General features: G+C 48.6%; 1 protein-coding gene across 1 annotated transcript; it reads right to left on the minus strand.

The window, feature by feature from the left end:
- Nucleotides 1-760: 760 nt before the first annotated feature.
- Nucleotides 761-11292, minus strand: CCDC198 (coiled-coil domain containing 198). Its single transcript, XM_050336974.1, has 6 exons — nucleotides 10693-11292; nucleotides 7679-7755; nucleotides 4730-4816; nucleotides 3616-3714; nucleotides 3364-3529; nucleotides 761-1889 (listed from the first exon to the last, which is right to left on the minus strand). The coding sequence occupies exons 1-6, from the start codon at nucleotides 10907-10909 to the stop codon at nucleotides 1645-1647; spliced, it is 891 nt and encodes a 296-aa protein (XP_050192931.1). The 5' UTR covers nucleotides 10910-11292; the 3' UTR covers nucleotides 761-1644.
- Between the last annotated feature and the right edge of the window lie 1931 nt (nucleotides 11293-13223).

Consider the following 13223-nt stretch of genomic DNA (forward strand, 5'->3'; position numbering starts at 1 on the left):
CAATTATAGCTTAATTGTTGACAGATGGGAACACAGAAGGGAGATGTGTCACATCATTAAGAGAACAGGTGTATAGACAAGTGCCAGATTAATTGTTCCAGCCCATTAAATCATTGACCTTTTCAGCACATCCTCAAAGCTCTCATGATATTTCCAGCTCACACACGATGACCGTGCTTATCAAGCAAAAGTTCTCGGGGCATTTTGAAAACACAGAGACTCCAGACATGGACTCATTAGCCACGAGCAGCTCTTCTCCCTAATTAAAATAATTCCTCTTCCTCCTCCTTCCCTGTGTGGTGGGATTTTTCCAAAGAGGAGTTTTTCCCCATGAAGCCTTAGATATGTTGCCATGGGCCACACATTCTGGGATGCCAAAAGGAGGTGAAATCACGACAGAGGAGCTCAGTGCTGGGCTGGAGGCTCCAGCTTTGGTTTGGGGCTTTCCAAGCTGTGATTTCCAGCTCCTGCTCTACCTGGGATTTTCCATAAAGCTAAATACTGCTGAAACAGAGTCATTCCCTTAAATAAGTGTGAAAATGTGTCTCCTGCTCTTTTCCTGGCTGTGCAAGCCAGGAAGCTGAGGATGAAAAGCAGACACACCACGACAGCTTTGTGGGAGGTAGCAGAGGTTTGGGACAGCCATGCAGGACAAGCTTCATCTGTCCCAAGCCCTGCTTGTGCTGGATAATTGAGAACTGATTCCAGGTCTAGTTATTCTCGGTGTCCTAGCTTGAAAAACAAAAGGATAAGATTTGATGGACAACCAGATAGGAGACAGGAGAACTGGGGAAGTTCTCTCTCAGCTAACAAATTATTTTATAAGGAAAAGCAGACCATTTAATTTAAAAATACTGTTTATGTGAGATGGAAAGTGCAAGAACATCTTCGATAGAACAGAAGTGAACCAAAACCAGATTTTTTTCAGAATATTACAAAACTGGAGGTTGATACTGAAGAAAGTACAAGTATTTCCGTGTCTGGTACAGGAGAGGTGAGGGAAAAAAAAAAAGAAGAAGTTAAAAAAGGAATTTTAGAAATGCCAAAATATTTATTTTAAAGACTTCCTGAGTAAATCATTTTAGCTTGCTTTTTGAACTGGGTTTTGTGGTTTAGAAAAGGTTAAAACCAACTTAAACATAAAGACTGAGTTACCCAAAAGCAAGTGAAACATTTAATTTCAGTTGGAATTTAATATTTAGGGCTAACCCAGAATTTTCTCCAAGTTCTGCTTGGTTTTTTGTGTTTTGTTTTTGTTTGTTTGGTTTGGTTTCGGTTTTGATTTTTGTGAGGTTTTTTTGTTTTGGGGTTTTTGGTGGTTTTTTTGTGGGTTTGGGTTTTTTTGGTTTTTTGTTTGTTTGGTTTTGTTTGGGTTTTGTTTGGTTTTATTTGTTTTTTTCCATCCTCCTCTCTCTGCCCCCAGTTCATTGCTGCTCTGTCCAAGCATTTTCAGTCATTATTTGCTCCACATCAGTGATCTCCTCGTTTCCAGCTGTCCTTTCCCCTGGCCCGTGCTCCCAGAAATGCCACTTGCAGCCAGCACTGTCTCCACCCTCAGTCCACCCATCCAGGGGGGAGGATTCCAGTCCCACCAGAGCTGGGACTTGTTTCTTCACCGCATCCCTCTCACCCCAAGCTGTGCCCCTAGAAATCCCTGTCAAAGAAGTCATCAAAGAGGGAAACTCTCTCCGTCTTGGTCCTCACGAGTGCAGGTTTGCGGTGAATCTTCTCTTCCCTTTCCCACTCCTCAGACCCCGTGCTGGAGGTGTCCCAGAACAGATCCCTCGTCCGTGGCTCCCTGCAGAACCACAGGTCGACCTTCCCTCTCCTGCCTGGAGACAGCTCAGCTCCATCCTGTCGTCTGGAGGGTCCTCCACCCCACGTGTTTCCTTGAGGAGAGAAAAAAAAAAATCAAACATCGTGTGTTTGCTGAGCTGCATCCTCAGGCACCTGGGGTTTAGCTGGAAAGGGCTATGGGCTGCTGGAGGCACGTAAAGATCATGAGAGATCCTCTGTAAGACCAGACCCCCTGCTCAGGGCTGGGCAGGGTGAGGTAGAATTCACCCAGGATTATATTTGGTGAGGTTATAGAGTCTGGCAGGAGGCAATATGGCTTTAACCCCAAAGAGAAGAGAGCTGAGGTGAAGAAACACAAGGGAACAGGAGATACCACATCTGTTCCCCTTTCTCCTGGTGAAAGTTCACCTTCAGACAAGTTTTTCACTGATTTAAGCACTTTTACCCCTGGTGGTTCATTGCCAGCCTGTGCCAAGAGTTGTCACGTGCAAGCAAAGCAGAACAGGGCTCGTGTCTGGAAGTCCAGTCTGAAGTGGTGGATGGGATTCACTTCACCTTCCCTTTCCTAAGGGACAGTGGGAAGCAGTTTCTGTATATAAAAAAACCCTTTAAATAGTGATTAACCAGAGTGACTGTAACATTTCCCCCGTGGTCATCTGAGGGTGGCAGGAGTCCAGAGGCTCCGCTCTGCATGTGGATGCAACACGTTGGTGAACCATGCAGGGTGTAAAGCCAGGAGCAGCTGTTACAGCTCTGGCACCTGTTGCTGAAGAGGCTCTTTCTCCAGTTCTTTCTCCTGATGAGCCTCATTTGAGCTTCCCAGATTTCCCAAGGGTGCTCTGACAGAGAAGACACCCCAAAATATCAGGGAATCATAGAATATGCTGAGTGGGAAGGGACTCACAAGGATCATCAAGTTCAACTCCTGGCCTCACACAGGAAAACACCAAGAATCCCACCATGTGCCTGAGTGTTGCCCAAATGCTCCTTGAGCTCCATCAGCTTTGGGGCTGTGACCACTGACCTGGGGAGCTTGTTCCAGTGCCCAGCCACTCTCTGGGTGAAAAACCTCTCCTGATATCCAACCTACACCTCCCTTGACACACCCATCCATCATCCTGGGATGCTTTTTCCTGATGGATGCCCTGACTCTCTAAGGATGTTGGGCCCCAGGGACACCCTCTGTTCTCACACCCAGTTTGCTGTGCAGGGGACATGGGACAAGTAAGACTCTCCTGCCACTGGGAACCTGTTCCTCCAGGGGCCTGGCTCTAAGGACTTTGGATTTAAACCTCTCTGCCTTGTCCATGGCTTTTAATCCACATCCACTTGGGTCTGTTTGGATGCTGCCAGAGAAACAGCCCAGAGCCCTGGGACCTCTCTGAGGCATCCCAATGCTTTGTCTTAAAAGCACATCTCCCAGCCTTCTCCACCCAGCCCTTTGAAGCTGCATCTTGTCACTGCAGGAAATGGACCAGCGGGAGCATCTTCCCTAGTGGAAACCTCTTTGATGACATGTAAGAGGTTGGTGAGTTTTACAGCTCCTTGGAAAATTATTCTACTCACCATGGTCGTCTTCATGAAAATGCTGATTGTGCTCTGCAGGGATGGGGCCTCGACTTTCATTGGTGTTGCTTCTCTGGAGGGTGTCAAGGATGTCCATGGGGCTGAATTCCTTGATTTTTTGTTTACTGGCTTTTGCTTCCCTGTGGAGGTTTCGCTTCAGCTCCTCCTGGGTTTGCAAAAGAGTCGTCAACACAAACAGTAGAGGAGCAAACACATTTTAACATCCCCTCCCCAAATCCATCTCGGCATTACCTCTCGTCGCCTGCGGGTCAAGTCCAGCATCTGAAGCTTGTGTAAGTGCTGTCGCCTGCCAGGGAGGTGATTCAGGCTTTGCCCCCTCTTCTCCAGCACCTACCATGCATTTAAAGATGTAAATAAATACACCTGCACCTTCTGAAAGAGGAAGGAAGAGCCACCAGCTCACAAACCCCTCGGGCGCCCCTGGATAAACGATCTCCCTGCGTAGCCAGCTTGCAGAAATTTATCCCAGATTTCCACTGTGCTTGCAGTTTATCTCACAGCTCTGGGGCATGAGGGGGAAAAAACTTCATTAAAACAATGCATAAGTGCTTCTGCCCCCCGAGGTGTTACCTTGTCTAGTCAGTTCTCCAAGATAATCTCACGATCCAAAGGGAAGAACCACTTTTGCATGTTTGGGGTTGCAGGGGCTGTTTACAGCACACAGCACTTGCAGGCTTAAAATCATGGACTTATGGAGTTGTTAAGGTTGGAAAAGGTCTGTAAGATAATTGAGTCTAACCATTAAACCCCCACTTCCAAACCCACCAACAAACCATGTCCCCCTGTGCCATATCCACACGTTTCTTCCAGGGATGGTGACTCCACCACTTCCCTGGGCAGCCTGTTCTAATGCCTGACAATCCTTTCAGTGAAGGAATTTTCCCTAAGATCCAATAGTAGCCTCCCCTGGCACAACTTGAGGCCGTTTCCTCTCATCCTGTCACTTGTTATCTGGGGGCAGAGCCCAACTCCCATCTGGCTCCACCCTCCTTCCAGGGAATTGTAGAGAGCGATAAGGTCTCTCCCTTCTCCCCATGACTGCAGGTGGTGGGTGTTCAAGTTACCCAGCCACTAAAAAAAGGTGGTCCTCTCACATTTTTGGTCTTAAAAATATTTAATATCCTGGCTCAGCAGGTCCACCTCATCCAGGGAATTGTCATGCTGGAGATTCAGAAACTTTCCCCTTATTTTGGATCTTTTCACACATACACCGGTGTTTCAGCCAGGGACAGGAGCACAAACAGTGTAAAACACCAACTTCTGCACTTTGTGGTGCCCAAACTATAAGGGAAAGGATCCTGCAGCCAGGAATGGCCTGTGCGTGGGCAAAAACTCACGTGTTTACCTTTGATTTTGGGTTTGCAGCCACTCCTCGCTGACTCCATGGCTTCACAGGAGAGATTGTTTGTGGAGGGACGGCAGGTTCAAGCCTCTACAAGTTCAATATTTATAATATTTAGCATTGCTCATTCCACAGATTCATGAAACCTGATATGAAACTACCCTGACATTTTGCCAGCTCCAACTCTGGCCTGGCTGCTTGGGATACAGGAAAGAGTTTGGCATCTCAGGGAGACGAACATCTTCTTTGTCCCTTCAGGAGCAGACAAAGCTGGGGAAGTCTCTTGCATCACATTCAAAGCAGCAAAAGCCTGGTCTGACATTAGTTTCATCCCTGTGGGTGTTTCTCTTTGAACCTGAAGGCTCCACCCAAGACCAGGGTGAAGACAAACCACAGCTCACACTGTTCATGGCAAAGCTGGAGCAGGGAGAGGTGCCATAATGTAATCTAAAGTATCCTATCAGGTCATCCAAGGGCAGATCCCAGTTGTAGGAGAGCCAGAGCATCATTCCCTCTGTCCAACCAGTCTTTTTTATGCTGGCCTAAGTAAGACCTTTCTTTGCAGAACTGTGCATGGTACAATATGCCTTTCCTAGTGGGGGTGGAACTGGGTAAAGACTTGCTCTACAGGCTGCTCTGAGCATGGATTTTTACCTTGAGGAGCTAAAAATGCCTTTTAAAATAATTTCAAACCACGAGATGTTTTATGTCATGGTGTTTATGGAATTATTAGGATTAGAAAGAACCTCTAAGATCATCAAGTCCAACCATTAACCCAGCACTGCCAGGTCCATCACTAAACCACGTCCCTAAGGGCCACAACTACACACTTTTTGAACACTTCCAGGGATATTGATTTCACTCTTGCTAGTGTCCCCTTCTAGAATGAGAGCTCAGGATAGCTTCCATAAAAGTTAAGGGGGGCATAATCAAAGACTTTGACAGTAAGACCTGACCTAGAGTTTATTTGGGACATCATTAACTCCTTGAATACGAATTAGTGTCCAATAAATGATGACATGTCTCTGAGTGTCTGCACTGAACTGCTGCCAAAGCCTGAACTGTAATTTTGAAGCATCCTTTAAATCTGTGCAAAAATCAGGAGAAAAAACGTCAGCAACGTCACGTAAAGGTGGAACTCCTTGTCAGCCCTGAAGTTCAAACGTCTCTTAGCATCAAAAAACCCACAAAACTGAACATGAAACTGAACAAATGGCACTAGGTGGCAGCATGTGACACCACAAACTGCAGTCCGGGCCGTGAATCACTCCTGGATGCCACCAAGGATCTGTCAGCGTGGGGTGGATGGAGGCAAATAACCTCCCACATCCCTCAGCTCATCTCCCAACCCCTGGTGGGGAAGCCAAGCTCCAGGCTTTTGGACAAAGTTGTGTCCCTGGCTGGGAAATCGACTCTTTTCTTTAGCTGGTGTGAACCTCACCAGCTTTTTCTCTGGAAATACTGTCTGACCAAAATCCTCTAAAAGTCCTTGAGAAGGCCTCACCATCCTGCTCTGCTGCCTTTGAAGATATTCCCACAGGAAAAAGGGCTTTTGCTGGTGCTGTGCACACTCCCTAAGAACAATGGCACAAGCACAGGGTAAGACTAACAGTGTCTTTGTCCTGCAAAGAGTATTAACAGTGTTTTAATAACACTTAAGTACAGCCGTGATGGAAATAAGATCAGGGACTAAAAATTCCATGCTGGTAGGAGATTCCTAAAGGAGGCTGTGATTCTGCACAACAATTCACAGGGTGAAGCTGGGCTCACTTCAGGTGCTGCTGTCACATCCTCCCACCAAGTCCAGGGACAAGTTATGCAGCCTCTGCTCTCTGAAGCCACCAATGTCACCCAGAGCCATGACCTCTAGTGCAGGGGGTTTAACTGAAGCTGCCTAGTGGCTCTTCTGTTCTTTACTATATTAAAAAGACTTTATTCACAGCAAGGAAGGCTCAAGCAAAGCACCCCTACTCCAGCAGGTTTGCTGTTCATAGAATCATAAAGTTCTTAAAAATGCTTTGGGTTGGAAGGGACCCTAAAGACCATCTAGTTCCAACATCCTGCCATGGGCAGGGACATCTTCCACTAGACCAGGGTTGCTCCAAGCAGGTTCAGGTTAGATTTTAAGAAGAAATTCTTGGCTGTGAGGGTGGTGAGGCCCTGGCACAGGTTGTCCAGAGAAACTGTGGCTGCTCCATCCCTAGAAGTGTTCAAGGCCAGGTTAGAAGGGCTTGGAGCAACCTGGGCTAGTGGAAGGTGTCCTTGCCCATGACTGGACATAGGATTTGAGCTGCAGCCTCAAATCAGTGCAAAGTACAGGGATAGATAGAAATAAAGATAGAAATAAAAGTAGAAAGATATTTCTGAGCTTTAGTTATGTAGTGGTAACCCTTGTGTGGAGGAAAAACCTGACTGCCAGGTCAGGTAGAGTCACTGGTTCTGGGCCTTGGGGAGGAAGAAATCTGGGAAGTGCAGGATGGGGAAATTGAGGCGAGTGTGTGCAGGGACATAGCATTCAGAGAAGTTCTTGAAACCTAAAATAATTCCTCTTTCAGCATCCCTTACTGCAAAGCATGTCTATCTGCTTTACCTGCCTCTCTTCTTTACCTGACTCTTGGTCCCTAAGCTGGTGCCAGACCTTTATGGGGTACTTGGGCTGAAGAGCCAAAACCAGCCCCACATAATGCAATTTGGATCCCTTCTGCAAAGGGCTCCGTGTTGACCACATTTGCCCACTGGGAGCACCAGGATTTGGCTTCAGGTGCCCATCCATCCCAAAGGAAAGTGGGACATCACAGCAGAGGTGGCCTCATGTCCCACACTGGGACACGTGTCCTTGTTGGGTGTCTCCATAGAACATAAAGCTCATCTAGGGATGCCCATGTCCCTGGAAAGCCCACATCAAGGGGTCAAACAGAGCAGCTCCTGAGGAGCTTCTCAAACTCGCCTTACTTGAGGTCTTCGAGGCGGGTGCTGCTTAATGATGCTGGCTCCTTCTTTTTCGGGTGCAGTGTTGAAAGAGAGGGGCCCTGGAAGATTAAAGAAATGGATGAAGTTACTTCTGGGTGGTCATCAGCTGCTTAGATGTACTCAGCAATAGCTTTCTGCCCTGTTTTTTGGCTGGCTTGTCCCACTAAATTCTCTCTCTGCACACTCCAGTAACACATGGAGTATTCTATTAGCTGAAGAAATAAAGTGGATGCACCTGTGCCTGTGATTTTTAACAAATATCTGCCATGTACCTCTCCAGCTTCGCTCTACAACCTCTCATACATCCTGCATGTGACCACAACCATCCTTGTGTCTCCTGTGGCCTCTCCCAGCCCCTGGGTCCCCTGTGTGATCAAGCGTTCTCTGCTCCTCCCTTGGCCTGTGACCATCAGCTGGCCAAGAAAACCCTGAGCTCTGCTGCTTCCTCACTGCTTGACCTGTAAAAATTGGGCACAGGCAGCAGTTTGGGTTTCCTTCTTGCTGCTCAGCCCCTGAGTTTTATTACTGTTATTTTTTGGTGGGACTGAGAAATACCTCCAATGATTTACTGACCGTGGCAGAGCTGGGCTAGAGCAGCCGGTCATGCAGGAGTTAGAGGGCTGTGGTCAGACAAGTGGTATGATCATAGACCCTGGAAATCAGCCCAGAATAACGTGTTACACACCACTGATCCCCTGTTATTTATTAAAGCAGAGCTTTTGCTGAGGCCTGGATGTGATCCAGGCTTGGGCCTGTTCTGCCCTGGTGCTCCCAGGTGGACACCACTGCCTCTTTTGTTCTTTTCCTGCACAAATAAACACTTGATTGTGCAGTAAGCAGTTCTTTTACAAAACAATTTATCTGTTTATCCCACCTCTTCTCCCCAAAAAAACTGTTTTGAAGTGTTTAAGTTCCATTTTATACACAAAGTTGAGAGAGGTGTTGCTGAGCAGCACCTGCTTCCACGTGGTGGGAGGCCCAAGGTGGCCACAAGGGAGAAGAGCTGGGGATGAAGTGCAGGAATTACATTTTAGATGATGCCAAATTTAATAGTTACATTTAACAAGAAAAAATAATACTTGGGGGGTCAGCTTACGGGGGGCATCAATGAGCCTCATGGAAGATCACCAGGCTGGGCTCTTGGAGAAGAGAGAGAAGGTGGTCATAGAATCATGGAATGGTTTGAGTTGGAAGGGATCTTAAAGATCATCCAGTTTCAAACCCCTGCCATGGGCAGGGACACCTTCCACTATCCCAGGTTGCTCCTTATCTAGCCTGGCCTTGGACACTTCCCAGGAATGGGGCAGCCACAGCTACTCTGAGCAACCTGGCAGGGCTTCCCCACCCTCACGGTCAGGAATTTCTTACCGTGAGGGTGTTGAGGTATGGGAGGATACAGTGACTCCATCAGATAAATGTTTGCCGTGCTCTGCAGAGCCCTGACAATGATTAACCCCTGAGTGAAGCTGCAGCTGCTCCGCACATGCAGGAACGGGAACCTGAAGTGAAAATTCGCAGCACAGGAGGCTCATTTGGGTGCAAACTTCAGCTGTTGGTGAACACTCACTGAAATAGCAGCTTGTCAGGGCAAAAGGGGCTTATTGAGTCATTGCCTCTGTCTGCAGGGCAAATTAGCACATGGGGAATTTCTAAGGGGGAAATCTAAGGAAAATTTCTAAGGAGGCAGTTCATGATGCTGAGAAATTTGATATGGCACAGGGAAGGGACTGGGACTTGGGAAAAGCTTGTTCTCATGCAAGTTACAGCTTTGGGGAAGTTATTTCTCCCTTATGAGGCTATGGGTGTCCTTGGTTTTTTTTTTTTTTTAATTATTCCCTCCCATCCTATCCATGCATGTGTCCTGTAGGAGGTTTGTCCTTATCCTGTACAGATACCGAACTTGGGGACAAGGGCTTGTTGTCCCTAAACCTGCTCAGTCCTAGGGCAAGGAACAGCACCAAGCCCCAGCTCAAGGCATCCTTATGATTCCTGATTCTCACCCTTGCACTTTAGCAGCAGCAGGTTCTCCCCTCTGGGGGAATCTGGATTTAACACAAGCCAAGCTGAACCCTCACAACCCAAACAAAATCTATTCTCTTGGAATTCTCTTTGCTTATTTAGACAGCAGCTTGTGCTAATACATCGCTCAAGTCCTCTTGAGCATACAGTTCTTATTTCTGAAAATAAAAAGAAGTGGAAAATAGCTTTTTTTTTTTTTTGGGGGGGGGGGGGGGGGGGAGATTTTTGTAAAATACACATTTTTAACAAGCACTTGTGATGGTAAGTTTCCAGAACATGAATATTTTAGTTGCTCTTACTGTCTGTCTGCTGTACAACCAGACATGATCTGTATTCTCCCCAAGACCTCTGTTCCACGAATGTCACTGCTATCATGCCATGCTTCACAGTTTCCTGATGCCTCCTGATGAACGATCCTGAAGGATATATCCAGTCCCTGGTGAAGCAGGAGCACTTAAGGCCACTCAAAGTGTGTCAGAAATTGATTTTTGGGAATGGGAAAGGGGAGGAGGATGGCAGGGCTGCAGATCCTCCTTCCTCTGCATTGCACTTCCTCAGACTCTGCTGCTTTTCACGGAAGTTTCTCACTACACTCACCTAAAACAGCTGTTGGAAGTGTTTGCTGCCATCCAGCTCATCATACAAAGCTACACATCCACTTCCAGAGGGATTCCAACCTCCTCCTTACCTCCAGGAATGATTTGGGTAGAGAGGGAGTTTAAAGGCTGCATGGTGCTCTTTGTAGGAAAACACACAGCAGCCACACTGTCTGCCTTCCTCTGCTCCTGGCTTGGGAAATCAGCCCCATACAGGACAGGGGAATGAGTTTTCCAAAAACTAAAATATCCTGAAAACGGCCAAAAGCAGATGCAGAACAGCCTGTGCACACACCTACACCCACCCCACCCTGCAGTGGGTGAACCCACAGCCCCAGCTGGTGCCACTAGTTCATGACACTCCAGCCATGACGTCCTTACCTGAAGAGGCTCTCCCGTACCAGGTCTCCCGGAGAGGTGGAAGTTCCAGGTGGAAGATGGGTTTTCCCCACTTTTCCATGTCTGATGGGTGCAGGCTGGGCTGTCCTGGCACACTGGAGAGCTGGTGCAGGGCAGAGAGAGAAGGCAGGTCCTCTGTGGGGCGCATCGGTGCCACCTTGGTCACCTTGGGGTGCGCCTTGGAAGAGCTCAGGCCCATTTTGCAGAGTGGGGGCTTTGAAAGGGGAGGAAAACTCCTTCATGCACCGTCCTCCCTGAACATGGAGGGATCTCTGTGAGTGACTGCAGAGCCTGGGCAACTCCCTGCTGGCTCCACACGTCCTTCCCAGCTGGGTTAAACATTGACCTGTCCCCAGCCATTCCCCTGAAGGGATGAGAGGAACCTGCTGCTGATTGAGAAGGGGAACTCAGTCCAGGGAACCATCACCAAGCCCTGGGAAAGCTTTGTTTTTGCCTACAAGTGATCTTTAACCAGGGCCATTGTCTGACTGGAGGTATTTCTACAAGCAGCTCTTCTGCTAAATCTCCAGGTTTTGGAGGGCAATTCAATCCCTGGAGCACCAGAAGGGTTAAAGCATCTCCCACTCTCTGCATGGGAACAGGGGCTGGCCCAGGAGCATCCTCTGCTCTTTCTCCTGCTGGCTGGGGGTACTGCTGGAAAAAATGCATCTTTAGCACAAACTCACCTGGGAAAGCTGGTAAAAGTAAATCATATTCTGTACTTCATAGAATCATAGAATCCCAGAATGGCTTGGGTTGGAAGGGACCTTAAAGTTCATCTATTTCCAACCCCTGCCATGGGCAGGGACACCTTCCACTAGACCAGGTTGTTCCAAGCCTCATCCAACCTGGCCATGAACACTTTCAGGGATGGGGCAGCCACAGTTTCTCTGAGCAACCTGTGCCAGAGCCTCACCACCCTCATAGCCAAGAATTTCTTCCTACACTGAGAGTGGTGTTCTGGAGTTACTGCAGGATTTGGGCCAAAGGCAGCAGGATTGGGGCATAAGGGAAATACCTGCCCTTCTCCATCTGCTCCCAAGGTGTACGAGAGGGTTCTGAGGGCAGAATCCCCTCAGAGCTGCAAGAACAACTCATTTCCATACATGGTGGTTGGAAAACAGGTAGTTAGGATCATTAATGCAAGAAGATTGGTAGTGCAGGGTGGGTTTTGTGACAGGAGTAGGGTTGTGGGAGGAGATCAGAGCACCTGTGAGCTCAGATGTGAAACACCTGGGAACCAGAAAACACTAAGAGTGTGAGGAGGAGCCCAAAATGTCACCAGAGAAAGGGTTCACTCAGTGGGGGCTTATCCCACGGGAATTCCTGGAGTAATCCTGTGGAGGTTTGCAGTGATTAGAGCCTATTTTGGCTTTTCCAGTGGGACAGGATATCCAGGAGAAGGGTTGCATGGGGAAGTAAGGGTCATTGCAGAGCCAAGCATCCAGCATTTGTGGCCAGTAAATCCATGGGTGAACCCATCAACTCCCCCTCAACGGAAATAGGGAGATTTTGAGCTGCAAAATAGTTATTTCTTCTACCAGAAAGAAATATTGACCCCTGGAACAATCCAACAAGTTCATGTTTTCACCCACAAAGCACCGTCATGACTTGTGATTTTGCTTTACAGCAGGTCACACAGGGCACAAGAGTGAGAATAAAAGCCTTTTTTATAATTGCCACCTCTCTAAAAGCGCTTTTGGGCTCTCAGGTGGACAGAGATGCTCCTGCTCAGACCTCTGCTGAAAGGTGGGTGACAGACCCTGCTGGCAGCTGCTTGGCTCGGTCTCTGCAGGTACAGGCAGAAGCCAAGGCTGCTCTTCACAGCCTTCCCCCTTCCCCTGCCCCTCTCCCAAGTGCCACAGGCACTCCAGCTCCAGCTCCTGTCACTCGCAGTGTGTTTTGGAGGCTCAGACTTGTGGCCTTGAGTGTGTCCATGCAGATCTTGAAGTGCACTCCCTGTTGTGGCCGTGGCCCTTCAGGACAGGGCCCTTTGCAGCCTGCAGTGCCCTTGTCCCTGTGTGTGTGCCCACGGCGCAAAGGGGCCAAAGCAAGGCAGGAGCGGCCCGTGAGCTGCAGGGCTGAGGGTTTGTGCCGAGTGAGTGTCCCAAAGATGCAGCTGCGGGGGAGAGAGCGAATGTTTATTGAGCTGAGGGGAAGCGGAGGGAGGAAGTGAGGGCAGCAGAAAGGACTGGAAGGGCCGGAGCTGTCCATGGGGCTGGGGAGCCCAGGAGCTGCCTGGCCTTGTGGGCTGGCTCAGTTGGGCCCATCATCAGCTGGAGCTGCAGCTGCGCGTCCCTGTCGTCCGGTGCTGCTGGAGGGACGCTGGTTGTGTGGCTGGAGAAGATTCCTTGGATACAGCCCGTGGCAAAGCGGAGAAGAATCCAGTGGGCGTGGTGCAGTAGGAGGGGCAGTCGTCTTGGCTGATGAAGTTTGGACAGCAGAAAGGAAGGATTGGGAAGGGTTGGGAAGGATTGGGAAAGGAAAGGAAAGGAAAGGGTTGGGAAGGTTTG

Source organism: Myiozetetes cayanensis, unplaced genomic scaffold (genome assembly GCF_022539395.1).
Source record: "Myiozetetes cayanensis isolate MyiCay16 unplaced genomic scaffold, myiCay2020 scf6-25, whole genome shotgun sequence".
NCBI lineage: Eukaryota > Metazoa > Chordata > Aves > Passeriformes > Tyrannidae > Myiozetetes > Myiozetetes cayanensis.